The 26,388-nt window shown below is 42.2% G+C and overlaps 2 protein-coding genes and 2 long non-coding RNA genes across 4 annotated transcripts in view; 2 read left to right on the forward strand and 2 right to left on the reverse strand.

Annotated features, from left to right (window-relative positions):
• The window catches only part of kcna2b (potassium voltage-gated channel, shaker-related subfamily, member 2b), a 167,271-nt gene that overhangs the window by 29,701 nt on the left and 111,182 nt on the right, over positions 1–26,388 (reverse strand). The gene's annotated exons all lie outside the window — the stretch shown is intronic.
• LOC127595648 (uncharacterized) lies at positions 1,014–12,134 on the forward strand. Its single transcript, XR_007961298.1, has 4 exons — positions 1,014–1,938; positions 9,679–9,764; positions 11,092–11,159; positions 11,235–12,134. It is a non-coding gene; the product is annotated as an uncharacterized LOC127595648 (long non-coding RNA).
• On the forward strand, positions 1,953–9,324 carry LOC127595647 (uncharacterized). The gene is made up of 3 exons (XR_007961297.1): positions 1,953–2,133; positions 8,450–8,517; positions 8,593–9,324. It is a non-coding gene; the product is annotated as an uncharacterized LOC127595647 (long non-coding RNA).
• Positions 11,102–17,880, reverse strand: LOC127595646 (transcription factor PU.1). Its single transcript, XM_052057302.1, has 6 exons — positions 17,632–17,880; positions 17,517–17,551; positions 14,992–15,199; positions 14,800–14,912; positions 11,526–11,682; positions 11,102–11,409 (listed from the first exon to the last, which is right to left on the reverse strand). Exons 2-6 carry the CDS (start codon positions 17,523–17,525, stop codon positions 11,102–11,104), a joined length of 795 nt encoding a protein of 264 aa, XP_051913262.1. The 5' UTR covers positions 17,526–17,551; positions 17,632–17,880.

Below are 26,388 nucleotides of genomic sequence, written 5' to 3' on the forward strand. Positions count from 1 at the left end.
CCTGATTTTATGAATTCATGAAGTTATAGTTGGCTAAATTGATTTTTGTTACATGCTTAAAATACAATTAATTCTCAAAATTTGAGGAAACCAACTTAATTCTGTTGCTGTTTTTATCATGCCAATTATATTGCTTTCAGTGATCCTGAAGGCATATTTTTTTCCATTGAATTGCTTGTTATCTGGGAAGAGCATGCAAAATTCATTTGAAAAAAGAAAGCAAGCGTGTCCCTGTGTGAACTCGTTGTGAGCAGCAAAGGGTTCAGGCATCAGACTATTACACTTTTTTTAAAGGACAAAAACGACAGTATGCCCAAACCTTTTGTTTTGTACACGTATGAATTAGCAACGCTAAGTAGCTTCTGAGAACAACAATCAATACCAGTCCAGCTGTCACCATAGCTGTCCTCCCCGCCTTCTCTTTTTTGCAGAGGGACAGAAGAGTCAGCCGTTGGACAAGTGCCAAAAGAGGCCAGCTCGCCATGCAGCTGAAACTTTTACAAAGCCAGCAGAAAGAGACGCGAGGCAGCCGTCGAGAAAGACAAGGAGCATGGAAAAGTCACTTTTGAGCCCCCTTCACTCTCCCCCACGTTCTGCCATTGCACTTATCCCTTGTTATAGCCGTACTGTATGCGCCTGCCTTCTTTGGCGGGGAGTAATTGTAGGAGGGGAGGAGCAGTATTGGTACGTTGGGTTCAGAGAGTTCAGCTGAGGAGAGAAATAAATTCATAAACAACAAAGGAGATGTGACGTCAGGTCGGAGGGGCTGTCCGAGCTCTTGCCTGAATGTGATCCTTCATGGAACAACTGGATTGTTAGTTCCACATGTGTGTTTGAGTACACTACAGCTCTATGTGTGTGGGTGTGTGTGTGTGTGTGTGTCCTATCTCCAAGAAAAGACTCAAGTGGTGTTGAAGCAGAGAACCCGGACCATTGCTTTATTCCTGTTATTTCCTGGGTGAGTGAGTACTGGGAGAACCCGGGGGGGGGGGGGGGGGGGGTGCATGTGTTTTGTCGTGAAGTACTTCCAAAGAAGTGCTGTCCTCATGTGCTTGTCAAAAGTAAGGGGAAAAAAAAGAGTCCTTTCCTGTTTTCTGCATTTTTTGAAATGATGTCAGATCAGCTGTGAGCTCACATTGGTCAGCCCGTGTGCTTCGTGGCCCGCCATTGGCCCACAAGCAGGCGCTGAGAAGGTGGTTTTCTGTTTTCACCAATGAATGAGATCACTCGCGGGCAGTGCCTGAAATTGGGCAATTCTTTAGAATATTGACTCAATTCATGAATGCCTCTAAAAAGAACTGAGTGAAAAGGAGGCAATGGTAGCGTGAAACTGGAGTAACGGGCAGACTCGACTACAAATGTCCATCTGTTTCTTGTTTCTTGCGTGAAGCAGCATCTCTAGCATCTAGCAAACATGGCGAGAGTGAACAATATGGCGCCGGCTCGTTTCTCTCGCCATCTGTCCGTCGGTGCGTAAGGACAGAACAAGGCCAGAGGTGTGCATTTGACCAATAACACTCCGGCGACCCAGCTGCCGCGTTCGGCATTGTGATGAGTTCCTGCATCTACTCACGACAATTCATGTGACTTCTTACTGTAACACTTTTTCTTTTCACACTTCCCCTTTCGCTGACTCCTCCTCCCTGCTCGTCCTCTCTCGCGACAGCGTGTCCCTCCCTTCCGCTTACTGCGTGTGTATAGCCGCCCTCCCTTCGCTCTCTTTCCCTCTTGGCAGCGGTGCCAAAGTGGGCTGGCAGAGGGAGGCAAACACAGCGCAGGCCAGACCAGAGGGCGATCCAAAGCCTGGCAAAATTAACCACGCAGATGTTTACAACTCGCGTCTGTTGGGTCGTCGTCTCGGTTTCGTTTCCTTGAGCTTGGTTGGCGCCCTGCCCTCGATTCTGCGTACGCTTGAGTTGCCGGTGCTCATTTTCGGAGGTGTGTTTGTAGGGCTGTGTGTCACCCTGTGCATGCACAGACACACTCATGTCAAGAGGAGGGGATTGTGGGAAAAAAAGGGGTGTCGCTCTTAGAGGGTGTGCTCCACTCCTCTCTTTTCCCTTCTTCCCGCCATCATGGGCCTCTTCTCCTCCAGTCCTCCGGCCCAGGTCGTCGCTCACATACAGGCTGCAGGTATTTTTGCTTTTTCCCCTGAAACACCTCTCGCTGTCTATTTTACTGCCCTGACACGTTGCTCTTCTACTTCCTCATCATGATCTTGGGCTTGTAAACGTGTCGGACGTCGTCGGCTGCCACGCCGCACGTCGCCATTTTCGCTCGACGGGCGAAGCAGAAGAAACTTTTGTCGAGCTCAGAGGGACTGCGGGACTCCCTGCCGTGTCTTGCGTCCCTTCACACCATTGGCTCTTCTCCCTCATGCTTGTTGTCGCCTCTCTTTCTGCTCTGGGACCAAGCGGTGAACAATCTTTCCGTGGTTTTCCATAGCGAACAGGTGTCATGCCGTCGAATGGCGGGCGCAAGTACGGTATGGGTCCTGTCGGTGAACTTTTGAAAGCGGTGACCAAACATCAATACTGTATTCCCGTTCCTTTAAGGTTCAGTTTAACTCTCGTGAACGCAGGACGACTGAGGTGCTTGCTGGGACTCTTATCAGTGTGAGCTGTTATGATACGTTTCTCATTCCCCCTCATGCAATGGTTGCACTTTTGCCTTTGAGGGAAAATTATGTTTTTTTTGGGGGGGGGGGGGTGAAGGAAAAGACACGTTGCTGCGTTGTACAATCGAGCAAATTGACAGTCTTTCGAAAGCAGCGATATGGAAGGTTGGTCTTAACATCATCTGTGAATGATGGTGATTGTTTGCATCATGAAACTGAGGCGGATTGAACACCGCTGGCACAGAAGAAGAAGAAGAAGAAAAAGGGAGATGAGCAAAAATGCCTTTGGACTCCACTTTGCATGTTTCCAAGGCTGAATGGTGAGCGTTTGGATGGCTTCTTGCTCCCTTAATGAGAACAAAAACAAAGGGCAATGTATATACTTTTAATAATCTGCATTTCTGAGCCTTTTGTTAATATCTCAATAACATTGGGTTCTAAGATGGCGCCAGGGTGCCACGTGTTTAAGATCACGAGATACGGCCAGGCGCCATGCTTCCTCGCCCTATTTGTCCAGATTGTATGACATCAGCCTGACGTGTTCAGTCTCTGGCTTGTTTAGACGTTAGGATGCAAACGAATTCCTTTATCAGGGAGGCATTTTGTGAGAGTGGGGAGAGAAAGAGAAAAAAAAGCGGAGCTAACACGGATGCATGAGGTAGAAAGAGAGATGGGAGAGGCAGAGCTCCCTCTCCACCTCCCCGCATATCCTCAAATGAACTTTGTGAGTTTCCTCATGATCTTTCTCCTTGAGGCCATCTGACTGACTTCCTACTTGAAACTTATTGCCTGACGTCTTGGCTGACCTGTTGCTGTTGACAGCAAGGCAACAGGAAGGTTCCGGTGCCACACAGGAAGCTGCAGCTGTTTCATTCAGTTCATGTCAAAGCATTGTATGAAATTGCGTATTTGTATGCATAATGATGTGTGTGTGGTCAGTGAGAAACATGAAGCAAATGTTTTGGAGTTATTATTCTCATTATGATTATATTTCATGGTCTGGATCATTTCTCTCTGAATGGTCGAATATTTGATTCCCGTGTCACCCAAGGAAGTAGCCATAGCGCGGATGCAACAAAAATCATATTGGCTTTTGGGAGATTGACTCAGAATCAGAATCATCTTTATTGGCCAGGTATGTCGAACACACAAGGAATTTGGCTCTGGTAGAACACGCTGCACTTGTATCATCATAAACAAGGACATGGCAAAAAAGTATGGAAGTGAACCGTTGTGCCGTGGTACTGTACCACCCAGTGACAACTGTGAGACAATGTGCAAAGTATCAAGCAGAGCTCAAGTGATCAGTGGTAGAATAAAATAGGATACAGTTGGTGCAGAAACCTGCACCTCTGCTGGTTGAAGCCAAGCGGTGCGCTCCTTTTGGCCTCAATTCCTCAAAGACTGAATTCTTAGCAACCGATGAATCCATTAAGCTCATCCCAAAGTGTAGGCGCGCAGCTGATAAAAATATCAGCAAAGGACTCTCCAAGCGCGATGGAAGAGAAAGAAAGATTCTTCTACAAAACCAATGATGGTGCATATGAACATGCCAAGTTTTCGGAATTGAACGATTTGAGATTATTTGTAGCCAACTAAAATGTGATGAGGTGAACCAATTCATAAATGATCTCAAAGTTTTTCAGCACCATAGAGCGGTCCCCAACCTTTCCCGAAAAGAAAAATTTTGACGAACAGGCATATTAAGCATCTTTTAGTTGTTAATATGCCTGTTCGTCGAAATGTAAAAGCATCTTTTAGTTGTTTTAGTTGTTTTTCAAGTACAACTCACTATTATTGTGAATGTAGTTGTAAATAGTTGGAACCCTGCACTTGTTTTTTTGGGGCCGATTTCATCTTGTGTTCCGTAGCATAGCGAGTTGTAAGACATTGTATTCTGCTTTCGCAAAATGAAGCATTTATCTGTTTCACTGTTTCCATTTTACTTTTTCGCTTCAATTGCATTTGATGTTGGACTTGCATACTGCTGGTCGAATTTTTGAGAAAAGTTGGTCGCATAGTTCAGCCGTATGCCATCATGCGAAAGTGTTACGACATAGTGTCATGTGTTGTTTGATATGAATGAACGTTTTCCCCACAGTTCTTGGATGTAACGTTTTGGCAATGGAGAAGGAACTTTATTCTGCTGCACTCGTTCAATGCCATCAGGCCTTCAGTCCCGCTGAATATTGAATGAATATTTTAAGATGAGTGGTGATCCAAATAGCTGAATCAAACGAGGCTGTTCTCATCTACACGTTTTTTTTTGTGGCTAAAAGAGAAATTTAACTTGGAACACTTTAAGCTATATGTAACCAGGTGAACCTTATTTAGACGTTTGTAGTGAAGGCTTCCTTGTTTAACAAATGTAGCACCGTCACTTTAAGAGCCACACTAGATCAAAATATGCGGGAACATATGCAGCGTGTGAGAATCAGACCAGTAAGGGTGACATGCACGTGAAGGAGGGTAGTCGCTGAACTGTGCCCACTGCTTGTCCCAACTTGATACACCCATGATCATCGTCGTAACCCTGGCGATATTCAGGTAATTGGTAACTAGTTTCCCATGACGCATGATAGGTGTTAATTTTGGACAGATGATTAATTAGTTGAATGGTATTTGTAGAGCACAATATCGTGGTTTGGAGTTTGAAATCTACCACTAGTGAGTCGTGTGAATAGCTGTACAGCGTAAGTGTTCGCAGTGTCACAAGATGTAAATATGTTGTTTTTTTTAACTGTGAAATTATATGAACTGTGTTATCTGTTCTTTAGAGGGGAGATCATTTGTGTTTTTCTACGTGCTTTGTACACACCCAACACACCGGAACATATTGAGTAAGTGTGTCTGCATCTCAAAACATTCGTTGTTTTGCGAAAAGACAACGTTCATAACTGCAAAACTTTCAATATTTTGTTTGAATTGCCCAACTTAAAATGCTATCAAAGTTTGTTGGCTTGAAATTTTGACTTCACTCAACTTGATTATTTTTTCTATACAGTGCACAACAAGACTTTTGTCACCCTCTTGGGCCAATGAAGATGTATGACACATGTCACTTTGTTGCCCCGACATTTCGCACAAAGCATGACAACCCCGAAAGGCCACTTCTAGCTCCTCTGTAAATTGGCCAGTTGGAAAATGAGATGACAGAAACGTGTGATTAACGGCCAGCCAACTTCAAGGGTTAAACGTCGACGCTGTCGACTTGTTGGTTCAATCCCAATCAAGCTTCTGCTCAAGCAGCTATTAGGAATACTGTACCGACTTATCTATGTTTGAAAAGATGGTGGGACAGTGTGATAAAGGACACAATGACGCTTTTAACTGCACATTATCTGCCCCGCTCATGTAGGCACAGTTTTTATATCTCTCAGCCTTCAAAGCATCAGAGGCATTTCCTTGCAATTAACATGTGGTAAAGTAGGCCCAGCTAAACTGACGGTTCAGGTCAAACAACTGTGCCACTGTGGTCGAGAAAATGCATTTGTGTGCTGATGCTTTCTTTTGTGTTTGGGACTGGCTAATGGGGAGCTAAAGAGCATTAAGTGCGATCCCCATGCCAAGCGGGCATTCGGGGAACTCGGTGTCAGTACTATAGGAAACGTAAAAGATTGAGAAAAAGTACAATTAGGAAAATGACTTTGGATGCACACCGAGACGAGCCAGATGAATCCTTTTTTGATCATCTTAACTGTGGGAATTCTTCATTCAACGTATTCTGGAGCGCAACGCACTGCCAAGTCCCCCGCCTCGCTGCCTCCTTCCTCCCTCATTGAAATTTTGCCAGGCTCACAGACATCGCCCATTCTTGGCATCAAGCTTGGCGAGAAACTGTGAGACCAAAAGAGTGACAGAGGCACATTCTTTTGTAGTCGTCTGGAGACCACTTTGTATTTGTGCCAAGCATTCTTCATGACTGGGAAGACTGGCAGCTATTTCCTTGACTCTACCTCCTTTGATCAGCTGCTGACTGCTTTTTGGGTGTCTCCTGATTTATGAGTTTATTTGTGTGTTTACATAAATGTGACACACCCAGAACCGAAATAATTTATGTTTGGCTGTGTTCACACCACAGCTCCATTTTTTTTTTTTTGCCCTTATGCGACACGTATCTTTTTTTCCCATGTCGTAGGGATGGTACAATTTGATTTGTTTCAAATCCAACTTGGGCGTCTTTTGTATGTGGATTTCAATTGGATATGCGTGCAATGCATCTGAGGTATGACCGCTCATCCATACACATCTGACCTACACATCATCAAAAGCGCAGGCATGGAAGAATGGTTGGGAGGGGAGACTACTGACAGTAGTAACTCACCCACGCAGAAGGTTCATTTATTATGCGGGGCAGTGACATGATGTCATCTTTAGGAGACATCTCCAGAAAATGAAAAGATCGAGGATGGTCGCCTCATATCCCCAAAATATTTCTACTTCCTCTCACTTGGCTGCACTAGCAATATGAGGTGATAAAAAGATGAGCTCCTAGAAGCCGGACCATATTTACTTCTGCATAAACATTAATACAGTAAACATTACAATAAACATTTGTACAGATTCCAGTATAATGATAAGTCTTCTAAAATGCGTTCCTCTTCTTTTATACCATTTTTTTTTCATTTGGATGTGATTTTTGACATGTCCGACCCAGTGTTCTGCTAAATACAAAGTGTTTAAGTGACACAAAATCATTTTTACATGGTTTTACTGTCCACAACAAGTTATTTGATCAGACATACCATTTTGGTCATTTAAATTCGATTTTCAGAATCATAGTGATCATTTTGCATGTGTCCCTGAGTCTGAAAGGCACCTTTTTGCGATAGCGACTCAGTTGTTTTTGGTCCGTGATGCCAACATGCAACTAACCCAGAAGCAGAGTATTCAGCCATTTGAGCCATATTTATCTGTATCATCAATATTAGACTGTCCACTCCAGTCAGGGGTTGTTTTCTTTTTGGCCAAACAGAGCTTGCAAATGTGCCATTGGCACCGGTGAAGGGATGGGCACCATGCCGAAGGCCCCCCCCCCCTCCACACCCCACCCTACGCCTGTCTGGTTCTCAAATCAGACAAAAAGAGTCTAGGGACGTTAATGATGGGCTGGTCTGGAACCTACGTCAGGCTGTAAGCTCATTTATGCAAGTAACCTACCTCGCGGACATTTCTCGACTTGAATTTATTTTTTCCCTTTCATATTACCAGCCCGTCCTTGATGTCCGACTGTTTCAACTGAATGAGTTGGCTTCGCCTTGCCGTTTGGCACAAGTACGAGTGTCCATCACTCGACACCGAACAGCATCAGACGACGCCAGAATGGGAAAAAATGTTTTACTGCAGACCTAAAATGGCCGGTGTGAAAGTCGCCATTTTGTGTTTCCTTGTTTTGTTTTGGGGGGTAGAATCCCAGCCCTGTATTCGATCGGAGGCAGCTGGCTGCAGCCATGTTTGCAAGTGTGCTTGTGTGTGTGTGTGTCGACTTTTGTGTGAGAAGCAGCACAGGGATAGCCCGCTGGAATGAGCTCCGTTTTTGGAAAAATGGAAATGTGCTCCTGGCATAGAGGCGATTCATTTTTTCTTTCTTTCTCTTTCGATCACATGCTCGAGTCACAGGAAGCCAGTGAGTGTGTATTCTGTTTGCCTTTCACACATTTCTCCTGTCAGTGTGCTTATGTCTTTGATATCTTTGAACTACGATTTAAATCAAAGTTACTATTATTCACATTAATATGTCAGGTAATTTAGAAGGAAAGCATGATGGAATTTAGTATTCGGACCTGAATGCATTCAAGCAATTGACAACTCTTATGTGTGTTTCTCTTATAGCATCGCAGGTGTGTGACCTTGATGGCGCCAGCATGTGAGGCAACATGAATGCTGCCCTTGGGCCTGAGGTAGTAGATTGAATAGTTGTGAGGGTTGTGTAGCCTCTTTTTGAGATAACTATACAATCTACTGTCTTTCCCAAGGAGACAGCTTACTCAGCCAATCATCGCCCAAGTGACAACTGCACTGGCCAATCAGAACACATGCACGCAACGTACCTGGACAGTTGTGACCATTTCTGTGTTTGCTCCCAAGTGTTGTATTAGGTTACCGCTTGCCAGGCAGATGTGTATTTGAACTGGGCTTTGTCAAGGTGAGGTAGTAGGTTGTATAGTTTGGTTAGTGGGTCTACACCCTGCTCAGGTGACAACTATACAGTCTATTGCCTTCCTCGAGAAGCTCACAAACAACTGAATAAATACGATACGGTTTCGGGAGCGCTATTGAACTAGAGGACACATTTTATATTTCAAAAATCTCGAGGCGCAGCACCCAACAGAAATGTCACAAAATGTATATAATTTAGACTGGATGTGAAGTTGTGCTAGTATACTAAACTCACAAATTTGCTGAATGTGAAATTTGGGCCTGTTTAGTTTCACACAAATCTACTATTTTGTTGGGTGAATGGCAATAGATACAGATTGAATCTGCCCTCTTGTGGAAGCAGATTCAATTGTTTTGCATGTCAATAAACATTTCTGGCATAGATTGATGAGAAAAACATTAATTACAGCGGATGAGGAACAACTGCATGGAAAACCTCTTTACGTCATTGTAGGTTTCATGTGACTAACATGCAGGTTGTAAATGACAATAAAGTCTTTTCAAATGAGTTGACTCGACTTCCAATAAATTCTCAAGAAATAAATTAATGAATAAGTTATCTTTATGGGGGGTTGTGTGTAGAATTTTGAGGGAAACAATTTATTTCATGTTAGGATGAAGCTGTTACATTATGAAATGTGAAACTGTAAATCCTTTCTGGCTGTACGTACTAGTATGTCACAAATAATTGCATGAGTCTTGAAAACCTCAATTTATGTAACACTCTGATGATGAGTACGGTATTATACTTTTAATCTTCAAAAAAATCAACCGGTTAACAAGATCTTGAAACCTAGCTATGAAATGTGGGCTTTGTGAATAAATAGCACGAACATTTATATTTAATTGATCTTGCTTAAATGTTTGGACATTCTGTGATTTATCAATTTAACTTATTACAGCAAGAAGGACGAGCAGAAAATCCTTACCTTCTGACAGCTGTTACTGTTTCCCCTGCCCTTTGGTAAACCTAGGTTAGTTAAGGTTAGTTAAACAACCAACAACAGTATTGACAAAGGAGACCGGCTTCACGAGGGGTGTTCATAATGTTAGCCGCAATGTCAGCAAATTCAGTAAACAAAATTTAGCTATCATAACCAAGCAGTTGAATACAATTCAAACTCATTGTTAGATCTTTTATGTATACAGATTTGCCTGTGGTGGCGACTCGATACAGCAGTCTTGGGCGCCCTCCGGTGTAGAAAGTTTGAAGTTGTACTTTGTCCTTGCGTAGCTTGTCAGAACAGAAAAAGATTCAGCAGCCGATATGACAAATACGTCGTGATCAATGCTTTATTCGTGTTGACATGATATCGATAAATTTGTGTTTTAAAATGCCAACAGCCGCAAACAAACAAACAAACAAACAAACAAACAAACAAACAAACAAACAAACAAACAAACAAACAAACAAACAAACAAACAAAATCATTCTTCGATTTGACAGTAATTTGACATGTGGTCATTTATTTTACTTCCTACAAGACGAAGGTGAACAGGAAAACCACATAATTCAAATTGTTTTGAAAACTTCTGCAATGGTCTTGTGAAGATAATTTTAAAAGACACTGTCATAAATTGTACATTTCTTTAGGAACTTGTCAATGTATAACTTTTGCTGATATTTTATGAACCTTGATTTCAAAATAATTGAAAGATATTTTTAAACATAACATTAATCCCTTAATGAATTTAAAAAACAAATAAATGTAGTTCGCTCAGTGACACCGAAAAACAAAACAAAAAACAACAAACACCGTTCAATTAAGTGAAGTCAACAGTATTTATAGAGCACTTAAGTGCAATATAAACACAAAATGGATATATTGCACTTAATTGAACGGCGTTTGAGTTTTTTATTCTTCTTTCTTCTTTATACCTACATTCTTGCTGCTGGAGGCTGTAAATTTCCCCAGTGTGGGACAAATAAAGGCTATCTTATCTTATCTTATCTTATCTTATGCTTATATTGTAGATGTAGAGTGCACTTTTGTCAGATATTCATGAGTCCAGCGAGTGAGTGCAAGTAGCTACACAAACACAAACCCGCACAATCAATTCCAAAATTATTTAATATAATCATTGTAATTATTAAACGAAGAAGATAATAGCCACAAATATTTCAAAATTTCAGACAAACACACCTATATTACAGAAGCAGAAGAACAGGAAACACAATGATTATCAGGATCGTAGGAGTTTCTACTTACAAAGTAGATATCTGGCGGCAATCTATCAGATTTACATTACATTTCCGCATGTCACAATTTTTGTTGATTCTCGAATACTCAGTATTCATATCTTGCTTTGTGTAGACCTTCCACTCTACATCTTATTGGCATCTCCTTGGAGGCCTCTCAGCGTTTTCTCATCAAACCGATATGTGAGTTTCCGTTTCACTTTTTTGATTTCGCCCGTGCGAGCATAATTCCTCAATGCCCGCGCCATTTTCTGGTAGGTCATTGTCTTGCGGTTCCCTTTTCGGAGCCCCCACATCTCCGCCAGGCACTCTTTGTTTTGGGAGGAGAACTGAAATGTGCCCGAAGAGGACTGGACCCACCAGATGCAGCTTCGCATTGACGGCGTCTGCAGCATCTCGAACAGGAACTGGAACAACCGTTCCTTCCTCTTTCCTGTCAAAGAAGAACGGGATGTTGTTAAATCATGAGGGGACAATGAGTATGACTAAATCAAAGCTTCATACAAAAAACAGAGGGGGTAGAGATTTGCACAAGAGAAGTGTTTGTACCCGAGAATGGAGCAGGAAGCAACGGGTCTTTGTCGGGTCTGCCTCCGCCATTAGAGGTTGGAGAAGGGGCATCGTGATATTCGTGGTACTGCGAGCAACTGGACTGAGAGTCTGAGTCGATACACACAATCGCCTGATCTGAATAGGCAACGTGATCCTAGAGCAAACATGTACAAACACAAGTCAGTGGTGGGTTTCCTTCACCAACAGATCATTGGCAGAATTTACAATATGCATTTACACGAGAACAAAATTACCGCCACCAACAAGTATACTTTTAATCTGGGATGCCCATTAAAAATTGCGATATTGAGGCCATCATCAAAAGATTGATGCTGTCGGGCTGAATCATCATATTTTCTAATATGGTCAACTTCGTTTTTCTTTACAAATATGGAGAGAGTAATGGTCTGCTGACTCAAGATTTGAAAGTGAGTTTGGGAAGATGATGTTATCACTGATCTTAGCTTTTGTTAAGTAATAAAGTCTTTCGTTTTTTAGGGGGGGTGTGAGCGCAGACTGATGTGTCTGTAATTTTCCAATCAATGAAAGCAGGTGATAAACGAGTATCCATTTTGTATCAAATTAAATTTGTCGATTGAAACATGATTCTGGAGAAGTGTTATGTTGATGTTTATGCACCACAGCACACGAAAAAAAAAACAGTTGGCAATATTTCAAGGTCACAAACTTCGATGAGATCATAAAATGGGCAATTCAACAAAATATTTTAAGCTTTGCAATGTGAAAATTGTCTTTCCCGCATTTTCAGCAAAGAAATAAGAGTTTACATGACCAGTTGTCTCCTTTGTAGTTCCCCAACTAAAAAAAAAATCTCTCTCTGTATACCTACGTATATATATATATATATTAGAGCTGTGAAACGATTAAAATATTTAATCTAATTAAAAATGCAACTGTCATAATTAACTCAAATGAACTAAAAAATTAATCGTGATTACTCACACATTTTTATCGTTTATGAATTTCATTTTACATTTTTTGTCCTATTTTGTCTCCATTTTAATGCTCTCATCAACATTGAATCATGAATCAGTTTTCTATGTGCCAAATGCAAATATTTACTGAAATAACAATTTCGATTTTCAACTTTACGTGAACAATTTTTCACTTGGTGCAGTTATTCACACATAATCTCTCACACAATATTACTGTCCATCAATAACGGTGAAAAAAATATTTTGTCACACAACAGCTGCTCTAACAGCTTTTTTTATGAAATCAAAACAGAGCAATATAACATTATAAAGTGCACATCTAAGGTACACTAGTACTCAGCCTATAGTGGATTTAAACCATGGTTGCATACTTCGTTTTTCTCAAGTTTGCTTTCAACACAGCAGTCTGTTTCTGTATGTTTGTTGAAGAATAACGAGACACGGGACACCAGTGTTCATTATGTGCCACTGTATTCGAAACTGCCGGCCGTACAAACAAGCACACGCACTTCCCCCGCGCTGCAGGGGCAAACCATTCTGGAAGGGTGGGAGGTCACTCCCCCTAACACAGTCAGGCTATGTTGATTGTGTTGGTCCTTCTTGCGCGGAAGTCTCTCTACGGTTTTGTGTAGACCTCATTTTGAATGACTATACTTGGTTCGATGACAACACTGGAGACGTTTTACTTTCGCTAGGTCGCTACCACCGTAGCGCACTCACGCACTGTCGCTGTCAGACGAACACAGAGAAGCTCCACCCGCTCTATTTATATGGACACAGACCACTGTAACCTTCCACACAAAATAGTTCCAAACAAGTAACAATCGCGTCAGTGGCATACATCGTATACCTGTATGATACAGAGAGAGAGAGAAGAACAGATAACTTTGGTCTTGTCAGTGGAGCAATATGGCAACTATTTAAAAGTAAACTTTCCATTCATAAACTCTAAGTATCCCTTTTCGGTGTCTCGCGCTGCCGTGGCTGGCAAAACAGACATGATAGATAGATAGATAGATAGATAGATAGATAGATAGATAGATAGATAGATAGATAGATAGATAGATAGATAGATAGATAGATAGATAGATAGATAGATAGATAGATAGATAGATAGATAGATAGATAGATAGATAGATAGATACTGTAGATAGATAGATAGATAGATAGATAGATAGATAGATAGATAGATAGATAGATAGATAGATAGATAGATAGATAGATAGATAGATAGATAGATAGATAGATAGATAGATAGATAGATAGATAGATAGATAGATAGATAGATAGATAGATAGATAGATAGATAGATAGATAGATAGATAGATAGATAGATAGATAGATAGATAGATAGATAGATAGATAGATAGATAGATAGATAGATAGATAGATAGATAGATAGATAGATAGATAGATAGATAGATAGATAGATAGATAGATAGATAGATAGATCAACTTTAATGATGAGCGTTTGGTAATTTCAGAAAGATGGTGTTTTTGTTTTGTTTTTTTCGTGAAAAGCAGTGGTTTTGGAAATACAAGAATATTTTGTCATGGTAAAAAATATAAACATAAAATAAAACCTACTAGGACATTTAGAGCATTCCCACACACCGCAATGCAATCACTTTTATTCATTTTGTGGCAATGGACAACAGAAGTTACCTCAAGGCACTTTAGTCATTGACCACCTCAAGAACCACACTCCTCATAAATTAGAGATACGAAAGAAAACCAAGTGAACCCGACATGAGCATGCGCTTGGTGATCAACGCAAGAAAAAACAAAAACACCCTTGAAGGAAAAAAGCTGGAACAGAACCCAAACTCGACAGAGTGACCATCTGCCTTAGACGTTGGTTTGAGATGGACAAACAGAAAAGGGACAGAGAATGGAAGGAGAGAGAAAACAAGATAGAGGGGTTGAGGTGAGAGAACAATGGGTGCACAAACAGCCATATCAACAACAGAAGCAGCCCTATGATGACGATCCTGGTCTCCAACTGGCCTCACCATCACTGAGAACAAAAATATCCCATGTGTTCAGGGCTTAGTTGGGTTTTTGTTTTTGTTTTTATGTACGAGCAGTGTGAAATGCTTTGAGAGAGCGTGTTTAATTGATACTGTCTCAATAAAATTGACACACACTGTATCTGTCAGATGGTAATTAATATGACCGAGTTCAACATTGTTCTCTTGAGCTCAAGGTTGTTCTGAATGCAGTCTAAGCTCAGCGCAGCTCTTGTTGCCATTTGCATTGACTTTGCAGGGTGCAAATGTTATAGACTAAGTGGAGGTCTGAGACTTTGCCCTTACCCATTGGTTCTGATGGGAGCAGGACCAGGCTGGGGGTGGAGCTTGCTCCTCATATTCCTTCGTAGGAGCACCGCAGTGCCACTCGTAGGCATGCTGACCTGACCAGTTATTCTCTGTGCAGAGGCAAGTACATGAAGCTACACTGGCACACTGTCCCATAAATTCCTTTTCATGTGCCAGGCGCGTGCTCACCTATGATCCTGGTGCTGTGGTGGGAGTGGACGTACTGCACCACATTGCTCAGAGGCGAGGCATGCATGTATGCAGGCTGGACTTCTAGTGAATGCTCCTGCAGATACTCCTCGATGACCTCCAGGTCAACCTCCGGACAGGATGAGGGCGTCGCTTCGCCCCAAGAGCCCCGACCGCCGCCGAGCCTGAGCTCAGTCACATGAGCCATCTGCCAAAGGGAAAGTGGGACCATGAAATTGAACGTGTCATTAAGCCTGGAAGTGGTTGTTTTCAATGTGCTGCCAGAAGCCATATTCGTTTTTGATCCGTGCTGTACTCTAGTATATAACGAGTGATTAGTTTAGTCAGCCAATCTTAGCTGAGTGTGCATCTTAAACGTTACAGACCATGAACGTTCTACACCATCCATGTGCAGGGGTGCGAAGTAACAAAGTAAAATATCATATTTTCTGCACTATACGGTGCTTCGGAGTACAAGGTGCACCTTTAATGAATGGCCTATTTTCAAAGTGTTTTCATATGTAGCGCGCACCACATAGAAACCACAACAAGGGCTGCGGTTATGTTATGAATCCACTAGATGAAGCTACGCTAAAGGGAATACAATACAATACAGCTTTATTTATATAGAGCTTTCACAACCACTGCAGCTGGAAGAAAGCACTTTACAGAACATTCAAAGTGCTACGTCCAGGAAATCAGATTATTGATCCTTATACAGTATAAGGCGCATCGGATTACAAGCTGAAAAAGCATGTTTTGCTCAATACCAATATGGCGGCTCACTTGTGATGTCATTTTCCCCGATACAATTCCCCAGGATGAAAAAAATGATGAAGATGATCTTGTGCCCATAACAATATCTAACCCAAATAGTCTACACTACTAAAATAGTATTGTTTTTTTCATGTTTTCTTTTTAATATTCTCAAACCCATTCATTAAAAAAAAACATTCTCTTTTTTTTTTCTCTTTCTTGCAAACCTCGGCTTTTGAGAAAATTTAATGCTTTTAGGTGTGCCTTATAGTGCGGAAAATATGGTACTTAATGTACTTGGGTACATTTTTCAGGTATCTGTACTTTACCTGCTCATTTTCATCTGTCTGATGGCATTTTGCCTCTACTCTTTACATATTAAAAATATGATTTTTTTCCCCCTTCGTACATGGTCAAAATGGGCTTGTTAATTTTTTCAAAAGCTGCGCATGACGATGCAAATCGAGAGGTAAAATTTGCAATGGTTGAAATTATGGCCCAATCGATGAATCATCCAGCAGATTAACTCGGCCAATCATGGCCATTCAAACATCACACAAACTGACCAAACAAACCTTTATGTACTCATGTCACTATTTACAGCAGTTGTATGAAAGTAACAAAGGTATCTTTATTTACTACACTAAAACCGATATCATAAACTTGTATCCTTAAAAACGTATCTAAATGACATTTTTAAGGTCATTCGATGGACTTGTCACTCAAAACAAAGTAAATCTAAATTTTTACTGGTACTGAGGTGAGCAAAAAAGTTGTGCAAGGAAGTGACCTTGATGTCGCTCTTTAACAAATAAGTTAAAGTGATGCTTTGTTTAAAAAAAATAAAATTTAAAAAAAAGCAGAAAATACAAATATGGTGCATCATAAATCAAACACAAATGTTAAATATGACACACATCCAACTATTGACAACGCAAAAACACACAAGAATTAATGACATCCTGGTAAGGAAATTGGCACCAGCATTGGCATTAGAAAAAAAATATCAGTCAGGCCCTAGTTGAAATCCAGATTGATTAATGATTGACATCCTGTGGGTATTATAAGTGAACCAGCAAGCTGCCGCTGCTGCCGATGCACTAGATTTAGAAAAGCAAGATATTCCTCGCTGATGATCTTATTACAGAGAAGAGTTTGGTGCATACATATATTTTAATTTATTAAAATAAATTTAAAAAACATATATATATATATATATATATTCGTCCCCCAGTGTGGGACGAATAAAGGATATCTTATCTTATATATTTATATGTATATATTATGAGCACTATTAAAGTTTATAAGGACATCACTTTTCGACTCAAGTACATTGCCAAGTGTATTTTCTTTGGTCATTGTTAAGGAGTTGAATATCAGAGTACAGTTGTTTGTTTTGGGAGTTTTTTCCCCCCCAATTCAGTGTGAGTAATTTTGTCACCTCTGTCCACGTATAGTAGTGAGCTTGTGTCGCATCAACCTAGTCCAAGGTTTTGTTTGCTTAGTGTCTATTCGCCAGCCAGAAACACTGCAACCATGTTTATTTTAATTTGACTGCCAAATCTGCGTTATTGCATCACTGCACCCACCAGGTAACATTTAGGTAACTGTGTTTGTAACTGACACTCTTTTGCTGTACAATCGGAATATGATATCAAATTACTCTATCAACCTTATGATCACGACAGAGAACTTTTTTTCCTAGTTATAAGATGACTTGCAAAAAAAAAAAAACCCCCAAAACATGCATTTTAAAAAATAGAACTCACTGTCTCCATTTCAGCCAACAAAATTTAAGGTTAGCCTGGAAAGAGAAAAGGGGAGTGAGCGCTACTAAAACCATTTTGTGAAGGCTCAATAGTGACATCACATCAGAAGCCATACCTTTTCACCCCGGTAGAAATGTCCTCCTCTGATGTGTTCTCCTCATGTATTAAAAAGTAAACAGTCACCTGTATGATGCGCCACCGAGGTGGCACCTCTCTTATAACCTCGGTAGGCCGATCCTCCTTCACTTCACCCACTCGGGCCAATCACGTTTGGACAAAAGCGTACACACGGGAGAGGTTCGACTAATTAAGGCTTGCTCAGGTTAAGGACAAGTAATGAGGATGGTAGTGCTCACTAAATTTACACTGAGGTCAAATGAATGCTCGCTTGTTTGTGTTTTATTGAAAATATTTTTCATTTAAACTGACCAGCAACAGTGTTAGGTTCCATACCTCGAGTGGGTGTAAATTAGATTACATTTGATGGATTAGATAGATCAAGCCTTCCTGTGTGGAGTTTGAATGTTCTCCTCTTACTCGGGAGGGTTTTCTCTGGGTAGTCCAGCTTCCTGCGAATCATGCAAGTTAGCATCACTGACGACTTTTAAATAGTCCATATAGGAAAATGTGGTGCTTGTATGTCTACATGCACCCTGTGACTGACAAGTGAACGGTCCAGGGTATTCCCCTTTCCTTGCCCAGAGTCGGCTGGACCAGACCACAGCACGCTCGTGACCCTGAACAGCATACGTGCTAGAAAATGAAAGGATGGATTTTACAAACCAGTTCACTCTGGGTGTGCTATCAAGGGACTTCCCCAATCGGCTTACATTTAAAGCTGCCGTTATATCGGGAGCCATTTCAACCACAGTTCATTCCCTACCGTCACATCGTGCTCTCAAATTAATGGAATCAAGCACCTGCTTAGGGCACTGTGACCACGCAGTGCAAGCATATGGACTGATGATATACGGTATGTAGTGTATTGGGAGAGGCAGCTGGTATTTACACAGTGCTTTTTATACCCAGGCTATTGCCCTCGGCATGATAAAAACTCAACGAGCAATGATGTCACAAACTTTCCAATTTGAAGTCATCCAAGTTTAGAGCACAAATTCATCACATTGAATTATTACCACGGATCCAACTTTTAATGAGTACATACACGGGACACCAAGGTCTGTCTGTACACTTCGGTCACAACTTTACAATTATAGTCATGAAATATAAATCTACGCTGTGATTTAAAATTATTTCCATTTTGGAATAATCATAAGTGTACAGAGAAAAGGAAAAAGAGTGATCATTTAGCAGTATAACACATAGTTCTATTTTATACTTATGGAAGGAAAAGGTTACTTATTTAAAAGCTTTAAAACCAACCAAACAAACAAACAAACACACAAACAAAAAATCACTTGCAAAACGTGTATGGAAAAACCCTGAGTGCCACCGTGAATTGGACGACGGTTAGAGTTGCAATCGTCCAGATTACACCTGGAGGCTTGAATCAAGGAGATAAAGCCAAAGCTTCATTAGATCCTTGTTTCCTGAAATACACACACAAAAAAATCTGACTTTGTATTTTTGGAACAATCTATTTCTAACCAGCAAAATGATGAGCAACAAGCTGGTTTCCCTGTCTTCACTTACCGTATATAACAGTTGAGCAGTAACCAATTTGCAGGGACTGAGCCCTGCCGTAAAGAGCGAAAAACTGTGTATGATTGATGCTGCCCTAAAAAATGCTACTCTCCATAAGTTCATTGAACGACCCAGGTTAAACTACAGACATTTAAAAGCAAAGATAATTGAAGAAACAAAAAGCAGTTTATGGATAGAACGTACAGCGCAAGAACAAGATATTTGGAAAAAAAAAAGCTTTAAAAAGTGCTTCATCATACAAGTGGGGGCAAAAGCATAGCATTTAAACTCGATTTAAAAGCATTGAGCCACTTGAGGTGGCGATCGGCACCACAGAAGGTTCTGTCGCTCACAAATTAAGGTAGTCATTATTATTCATTCATTCATTTTCCAAACCGCTTTATCCTCACTAGGCTGGAGCCTATCCCAGCTGTCTTCGGGCAATAGGCGGGGGACATCCTGAACCGGTTGCCTGCCAATCGCAGGGCACACAGAAACGAACAACCATTCACACTCACACTTACACCTAGGGATAATTTGGAGAGTTCAATCAGCCTGCCATGCATGTTTTTGGAATGCGGAAGGAAACCGGAGTACTCAGAGAAAACCCACGCAGGCCCGGGGAGAACATGAAAAGTCCACACAGGAAGGCCGGAGCTGGAATTGAACCCGGTTCCTAAGCACTGTGAAGTCGACGTGCAAACCACTCGACTACCAGGCCGCCTAGTCATTATTACATCCATTTATAATTCACTTAGCAAAAATGATGGCAACAAATAATTACATTTGCATATTTCTCATGTTGCTGAGCATGCGTAGTTGTTGATGTGAGTCCGAGAGATTTTATCAGCTGCCGGGCATTTGAGACACTTCAAGGTTAACGGTCTCCATTTGGCAGGTGAAATGGAATCATAATTACCACCAAACACGCCCATATTGTTGACCATTGGCGTGTGTCAGGTGTTGAGGCACCTGAACGTCCTCTGAGTGGGCTTATCAACATGGACAAGAGTTGTCCAAGAAAAAGTGGCTGTATGTGTGTGTCCAGGTGTAGTGGGTTAACAGTTGTACTCAACGCCCCCATCCTTCCCCAGGATTAGTGAACATAAGCAAATCACCTGTATGTGTGCAGCAAACTGGGAATTCCCCAGAGATTGAGACAAAGCAGCGAGCTTGTCGCTTTGTGTTGTGTGGGCTTCGTTACGTGTGTGCAAAGTGGTCAAAGACCAACTCCAGCCTCCTCTGCAGAGGCCAGGGGGCTGGAGTATGCACGCGTGTGAAGAGATAATTAGTCATGGTATGGTGTTGGTACTGTCCTGTTTTATCCGGGTCGCAGATGTGTATGCAAATCTTGAGGTTGGCGTCCAAACATCACCATCGGCTCTCTCCCAAGCTTGCTGTGCTGTTCTTCCTGGAATCTGCTTGTTTGGTGTGCAGTCACCAAAGTACAGCCGCAGAGAAAGAGAGACAGCTGTCGCACGATTTTACACCACTGCAAATTAAAACCACAGCAATAAACATGTTAAATTACACCTCTCTGATAGTGTCTGAAAAAAAAGAACGGGACAATATTTGCGATATACCCTGGACAGATTAGATATATATTAAAAATATTATATATTCAGGGGCAATTTAGTTGCCTGAGCTTTGCAGCATATAGAATGCCGATTCAACTGAGCAGTGGTAGACGTGTTCGTGTAGGGCCAGGGGTGGCCAACCCGTGGCCCGCGAGCCGCATGCGGCTCTTTGGCTGGTTCAATGCGGCTCCCGGGCTTTCACACGATGTCACAAACGTCTCGTCGATGGCGCTGCCATTCAAACAACAGTGCTTAATGCACAGAATGTACTACGTCAGCCTATCATCAATCCCGTTACTTGATTGACAAAGAAGGCAACCAATCAGATGACTGAATCACCCGTTCACGCGCAGACAACGGCGGTAAGTGCTGAGTGCTAAGCTACTCAGTGAATTACCTCTGTTTTTTAAGGCAGGGGTGCCCAATACGTCGATCGCAATCGACCAAGAGCTAGCAGACTGGTCCCAAATCGACCGCGAGCCGTGGGAGGAGGAAATGGGGGAGATTTGTGTGTTTGTGTTTTCAGGTTTCATTTACGTTCAGGCGCTCCGGCTGTTGCTTGTCCTGGCGTGTGCACGCGTAGGTGCTCGAGTGCATGGTCGTGTGTGTGTGTGTGTGTGTGTGTGTGTGTGTGTGTGTGTGTGTGTGTGTGTGTGTGTGTGTGTGAGTGGCTCTTTGCAGTAACACAGTAAAAAAATCGTCTCTTAGACTCTGACTGGTTGGCCACCCCTGGTGTAGGGGAAAGGGTGGGGGGCATACATAATTCATACTGGAAAAGTTCGAGATAAGGAAAGGGATTGGGAACTAGTGGGACTTTGCATTCCCACGAAAGACAGTTTGGGACCATGAGCAAGCAACTCTATAATATGTGGTCTCAATAAACACTCATAAACGACACTGGCACACTCACATATGCCTTATCAGAATAACACTCAAAGTCATGCTAAGACTGCAAATAAATCATCTGCTTTCACAGTAAGATAAGAAAGAGACAGTCACTCACAGTTTGGGAGTGAAATCAAATCACAGTAGATTAGTATTTCCCAAACTTGACTGAGACAAGGGATCCGTTTGTCCGAAATGAAACTTCAGATGGCTTGCCACTAAACAAAAAAAATGTCACAGACAATATGAATAGTGGAATACTGATGATCCCATCTGAATTCACTCATACATCTCCTTAATCAGCGTGAAATGTGAGCCTGTTTAATTGGACACATATTGACACACACAGGTAGCCGTGACTTCTTCTATTGGATGAATGGCAACAGGTGGATACACAGGTGAATAGTAAGTACGTTCGGCCATCTAGTGAAAGAGCATTGCATTACATGCCAATTGCAAGCGTTGCTCGATCAATAATAATAATTTGTATAATACGTGAAGTGGAACTGGAACTCTCCCAGGACACTAGGGTGCCACAGTGGATTTGAGGAGTTCCAAGTGGTGGCAGATTGTTCTATGTTGTGCACTACATGACCGAACACAGTAAATTCTGTGGCTCGAGGATGGTGTCATCTTTGTCTGTATGACTAACTGAAGTGCTACCGAAGCATTGTTCATTTACCATGATGCTTATGCGTTGTCAAAATAACAACACACACAGGAATGTGTGATTTGTTGATGAACAGTCGATGAATTTGTATTATTTATTTTGAACACACGATATATTTATCACACATGAGAACACAATGCGAGTAAAGGAGAGCTCAGCTAATCTAAATTGTCGCTGCCAAATGCTGCTGGAGGTTGATTTAATGGTGTCCAATGCCACTCAGTTTTATGTCCTTCTGTCCTTTTACCATGACTTGTTGCAGGGTTAAGTTTACTGTGAACAATAACATGTCAAAAAATGATAATGTAGATCTGTGAAATTGGACCGCTTGCACGCTTACATCCATCTCCACCGAGGGTTTTGCAGATAGTGATGCTGTTCTGTGTTTTGGCAGAAGATGGCGACATATGGTCGTCTAATTCTGACTTATGATCTGGAACCCGAACAAGCAGAAATTGATGTACGATTTGATTGTGATCTAACGAGGGGAGTGTTCTCAGTCTGTTCTCTTCTCTGTGTGTGTGTTCATGGTGCAAGACTTCTGCTGCTGCTGGGCATTAGTCAGATGATTGGAATTTTCTGTGGCTAATGTGAAGCCTTTGTGTTGCTTTTCCTTGAACCCCGTTTGCGTCCTGCATGGATTGAACTCTATGGAGACAACCCAGCACTTTTAGTCACTGTTTACATTACTCATCTGTCTTCCTCCATCCTGTCATAGCCAATACCACCGTGCTAAAGTGAGCCTGACAACAAAAGCAGCTCCCACAATCGTCACAAGGGTGCACAAACACACACAAAATTGGTGGTAAGAATGTGCACAAATGATGGTGATGATGATGATGATGATGCAGCCTTTGCCACAGGGAGCAGTCTACTCAATCTGGGTCAATCAATTTTTCAGAGATCAGAATTATAGTTGCAACATTCACAAGCAAAGGACACACCAATCGAAAACCACACACCGCCTACTGCGGTGCCAGTCCAACAGCATCAAAGAGAATTCAGCATCTAAATCTCTTCGTTGTTTGGCAGGTGTAGTAGAACTGTCGGGTTTATTCGACTATTTCATTGTATCATAATCCATAAAAATCAGCCTTTTTTGAAAAAAAAAAGATAAAAAATAAAAATAAAGAATCAACGCAAAATGAAGCTTTACTCTGGGTACAGTAGGTTGATTTTACCACTGCACAATATTGGGTCATGTGTTCCTGAAATTGCAGCCAAATCGTTTCAAACCTTTTCAACAACACACAAGGAAAACCAGAAATATAATCATTTTATTTTCCTGTTGTTCATTACAGATAAAGCCCAAGCATCAGTAAATGGGGTGTACAGTAGTGTAATGGTCATTTATTCACTACACATAACATCTTACTGTTCATCTGTCAATGCCAGGGATCTGTTGTGACAGAAAACACAATTTAAATGTTTTTCTACTACATGGCAGAAGCTGCACAATTAACCTGCTGATCTGCTTTCTTCTCTTTGGTGGTGTGGCATTCGATTTGAATGTGAATTGCGTGCCTTGGTGAAAGAAAGGTTGTGAAACAAACACATCTGATGCAGTGACTGTCCTGTGGATGCCTGCTGCTGATAATTACATAAGAAGTTGACTGCCGACAGCACGCAGTCATGGAATATCTGACTGAGTTGTCCAAAAGAACATCATTCAAATCCAAAAGAATAATTCTGCTGTTTCACATTGCAGAACTTGACAGGTTTCCAGCTGAGGTGATGAGTTCAACACTCTGGCCTATGATGCAAGGGCTTTACTGAACTGTATGACTAATCACATCTCTAGAGGCCCACTATTTTCCCAACCCTCCTCTGTCCCCTTACCTCATCCCCCCTCCCCCCCAAACCCCACCTTTCTTTCATTCATTCCTTCTCCTTTGTACTGTGAGATGCAGAGAGGAAGAGAGTGACGGGGTAAAGATGGAGGCGGGGAGGATGGAAGGTGCGCAACCTTTTGTTGCCTTTCAGGTGGTTTCCCGTGAAAAGCCAAAAGAACACACCTGCTGCCACAAAAAAAGCGCAGTGTCTCGTTTTCTTCCGCTGAGTCCACACACACACACACACACACACACACGCACACACGCACGCACGCACGCACGCACACACCCACACACACACACGCACGAACACACACATGCACACACACACACACGCGCACGCACACACACACAAACACACACACACACACAAGGCCCTCCACGGGATGTACCACCGGACCATAACTGAAGTGGCCGATCTCAAGAAGACATCTGTGCGGAGTATGGACTGGAAACCCCAAGGTCAAAATGGGAAACACCTCCGAAGGTGGTGGAGAATAACAGAGCGAAGATCCTGTGCGACTTCCAGATCCAGACTGACAAGATGGTAATGGCGAACCAACCAGATATCGTGATCATAGATAAAGGGCAGAGGAAAGCCGTTGTAGTGGATGTAGCCGTCCCAAGTGATGGAAACATCAGAAAGAAGGAACATGAGAAATTCGAGAAATACCAAGGGCTCAGAGAGGAGCTGGAGAGAGCCTGGAAGGTAAAGGTGACAGTCGTGCCTGTGGTGGTCGGAGCACTCGGGGCAGTGACCCCCAAACTAGATGAGTGGTTGCAACAGATCCCGGGAAGAACATCGAACATCTCAGTCCAGAAATGTGCAGTGCTGATAACAGCAAGGATACTGCGCAGAACCCTCAAGCTTCCTGGCCTCTGGTAGAGGACCCGAGCTGAATGGGGGACGGACACCACCCGAGGGGTGAGACAAGGATTTTTATAAAGGTATATATCCTGTATATATATGTAGTATATACCGTATATATATATGTCTCTAGCTGTGTATATGTATAAACACTGTCCACCAATAGTGATTGACATTATCATGGAAACCATTCTTGTGAAGATTTGGGAAAACAAAATAATGCACTTTCATCATCGTATTTTTGTTCCAATGTCTACTGCACGCCATGTGAGCAAGGTCCATAAAACCATGACACTTTCATTTTAGTTGTACAAAGTTTAATGAGCAAGGGAATATGAAGTGCCTAGAAATTGAGGTTACATCGAAAGATTGCATCACATAATGGTTGGGTTCGGTTTATCCATCATTTCATTTTTCATGTTTTCTCCATACACACCCTGCCGGCAGGGTGTGTATGGAGAACCACATCATTGACGCTCAAATGTACAGCGAAAAGGTGATTCATTTGCCTAACTCAATGTATTTTGCTTGTTGCTCTAGTATTCCACATCGGATCAAAGGCAACAATCCCTCCCCTTTCCTCCTCGTCAATGCTACGCTCCTTCAACTGCAAACATCATCCAAGCAGCGGCTGCCTTGAAGACATGGACAAGTAGCTACCTGATACCTGACACTAACTTGAGAGCGCTCACCATGGACTGCTACCTGAGCTCCTTGCAGCAAGAGAAGGCCACTCAGTAGATTGCCACTCAATCACCGCCTGAGCCACTTCACCTCCTCACACTCCTGCCCCCTAATCCCACAAAACCTCCTTCCCCTTATTGCATTTGTTGCTCCAATACTGACCCAATCTAAGTTTGTGTGTCATCATTTTTGTGTCTCTACATGTGAATTTCAGTGTGGGACGATTGCAAGCAGACCTTGTGTGCGCGCACACGCGCGTGTGTGTGTGTGTGTGTGTGTGTGTGTGTGTGTGTGTGTGTGTGTGTGTGTGTGTGTGTGTGTGTTACTTCGAAACCCACAGTCACGGTTGACCACGAAACAACTAGTAGCTCAGTGTTCCAACATCCACAAACGGCAACTGCTGTCACAACTTGAGATTGATGAGGTACAACGCAGGTTCCATGGTGAAGGGCCCCAGGCTGCCAGATCAGAGGAGGAGGTCATACAAGAGATTGGGAGGCAAGCCCCAATGAATGCAGATGATGAGATTGGGTGAATGAATGAAATGCTGAGCGAGGCAGCAACTGACCTGAAAGCTAAGATCATGGCGAGAATGAAAGCTGGGCAACCTAGAAACCGATTACAACAGCTATGTGAAGTACCATCTGAAAGTCTCATGGAAAGTGTGAATGCAGCACTGAGGGCGATCCCTACCGTAACGATCACAGAAACC

Source organism: Hippocampus zosterae, chromosome 2, assembly GCF_025434085.1.
Source record: "Hippocampus zosterae strain Florida chromosome 2, ASM2543408v3, whole genome shotgun sequence".
Lineage (NCBI taxonomy): Eukaryota > Metazoa > Chordata > Actinopteri > Syngnathiformes > Syngnathidae > Hippocampus > Hippocampus zosterae.

Bases quoted from the DNA above. Each gene is read 5' to 3' on its own strand.
- LOC127595646 (XM_052057302.1), bottom strand. The intron at 14,913-14,991 runs GTGAGCACGCGC...GCCTCTGCACAG, and splicing joins CCACAGCACCAGGATCATAG to AGAATAACTGGTCAGGTCAG. The intron at 11,683-14,799 runs GTAAGGGCAAAG...TGTTTGCTCTAG, and splicing joins GCTCCCATCAGAACCAATGG to GATCACGTTGCCTATTCAGA.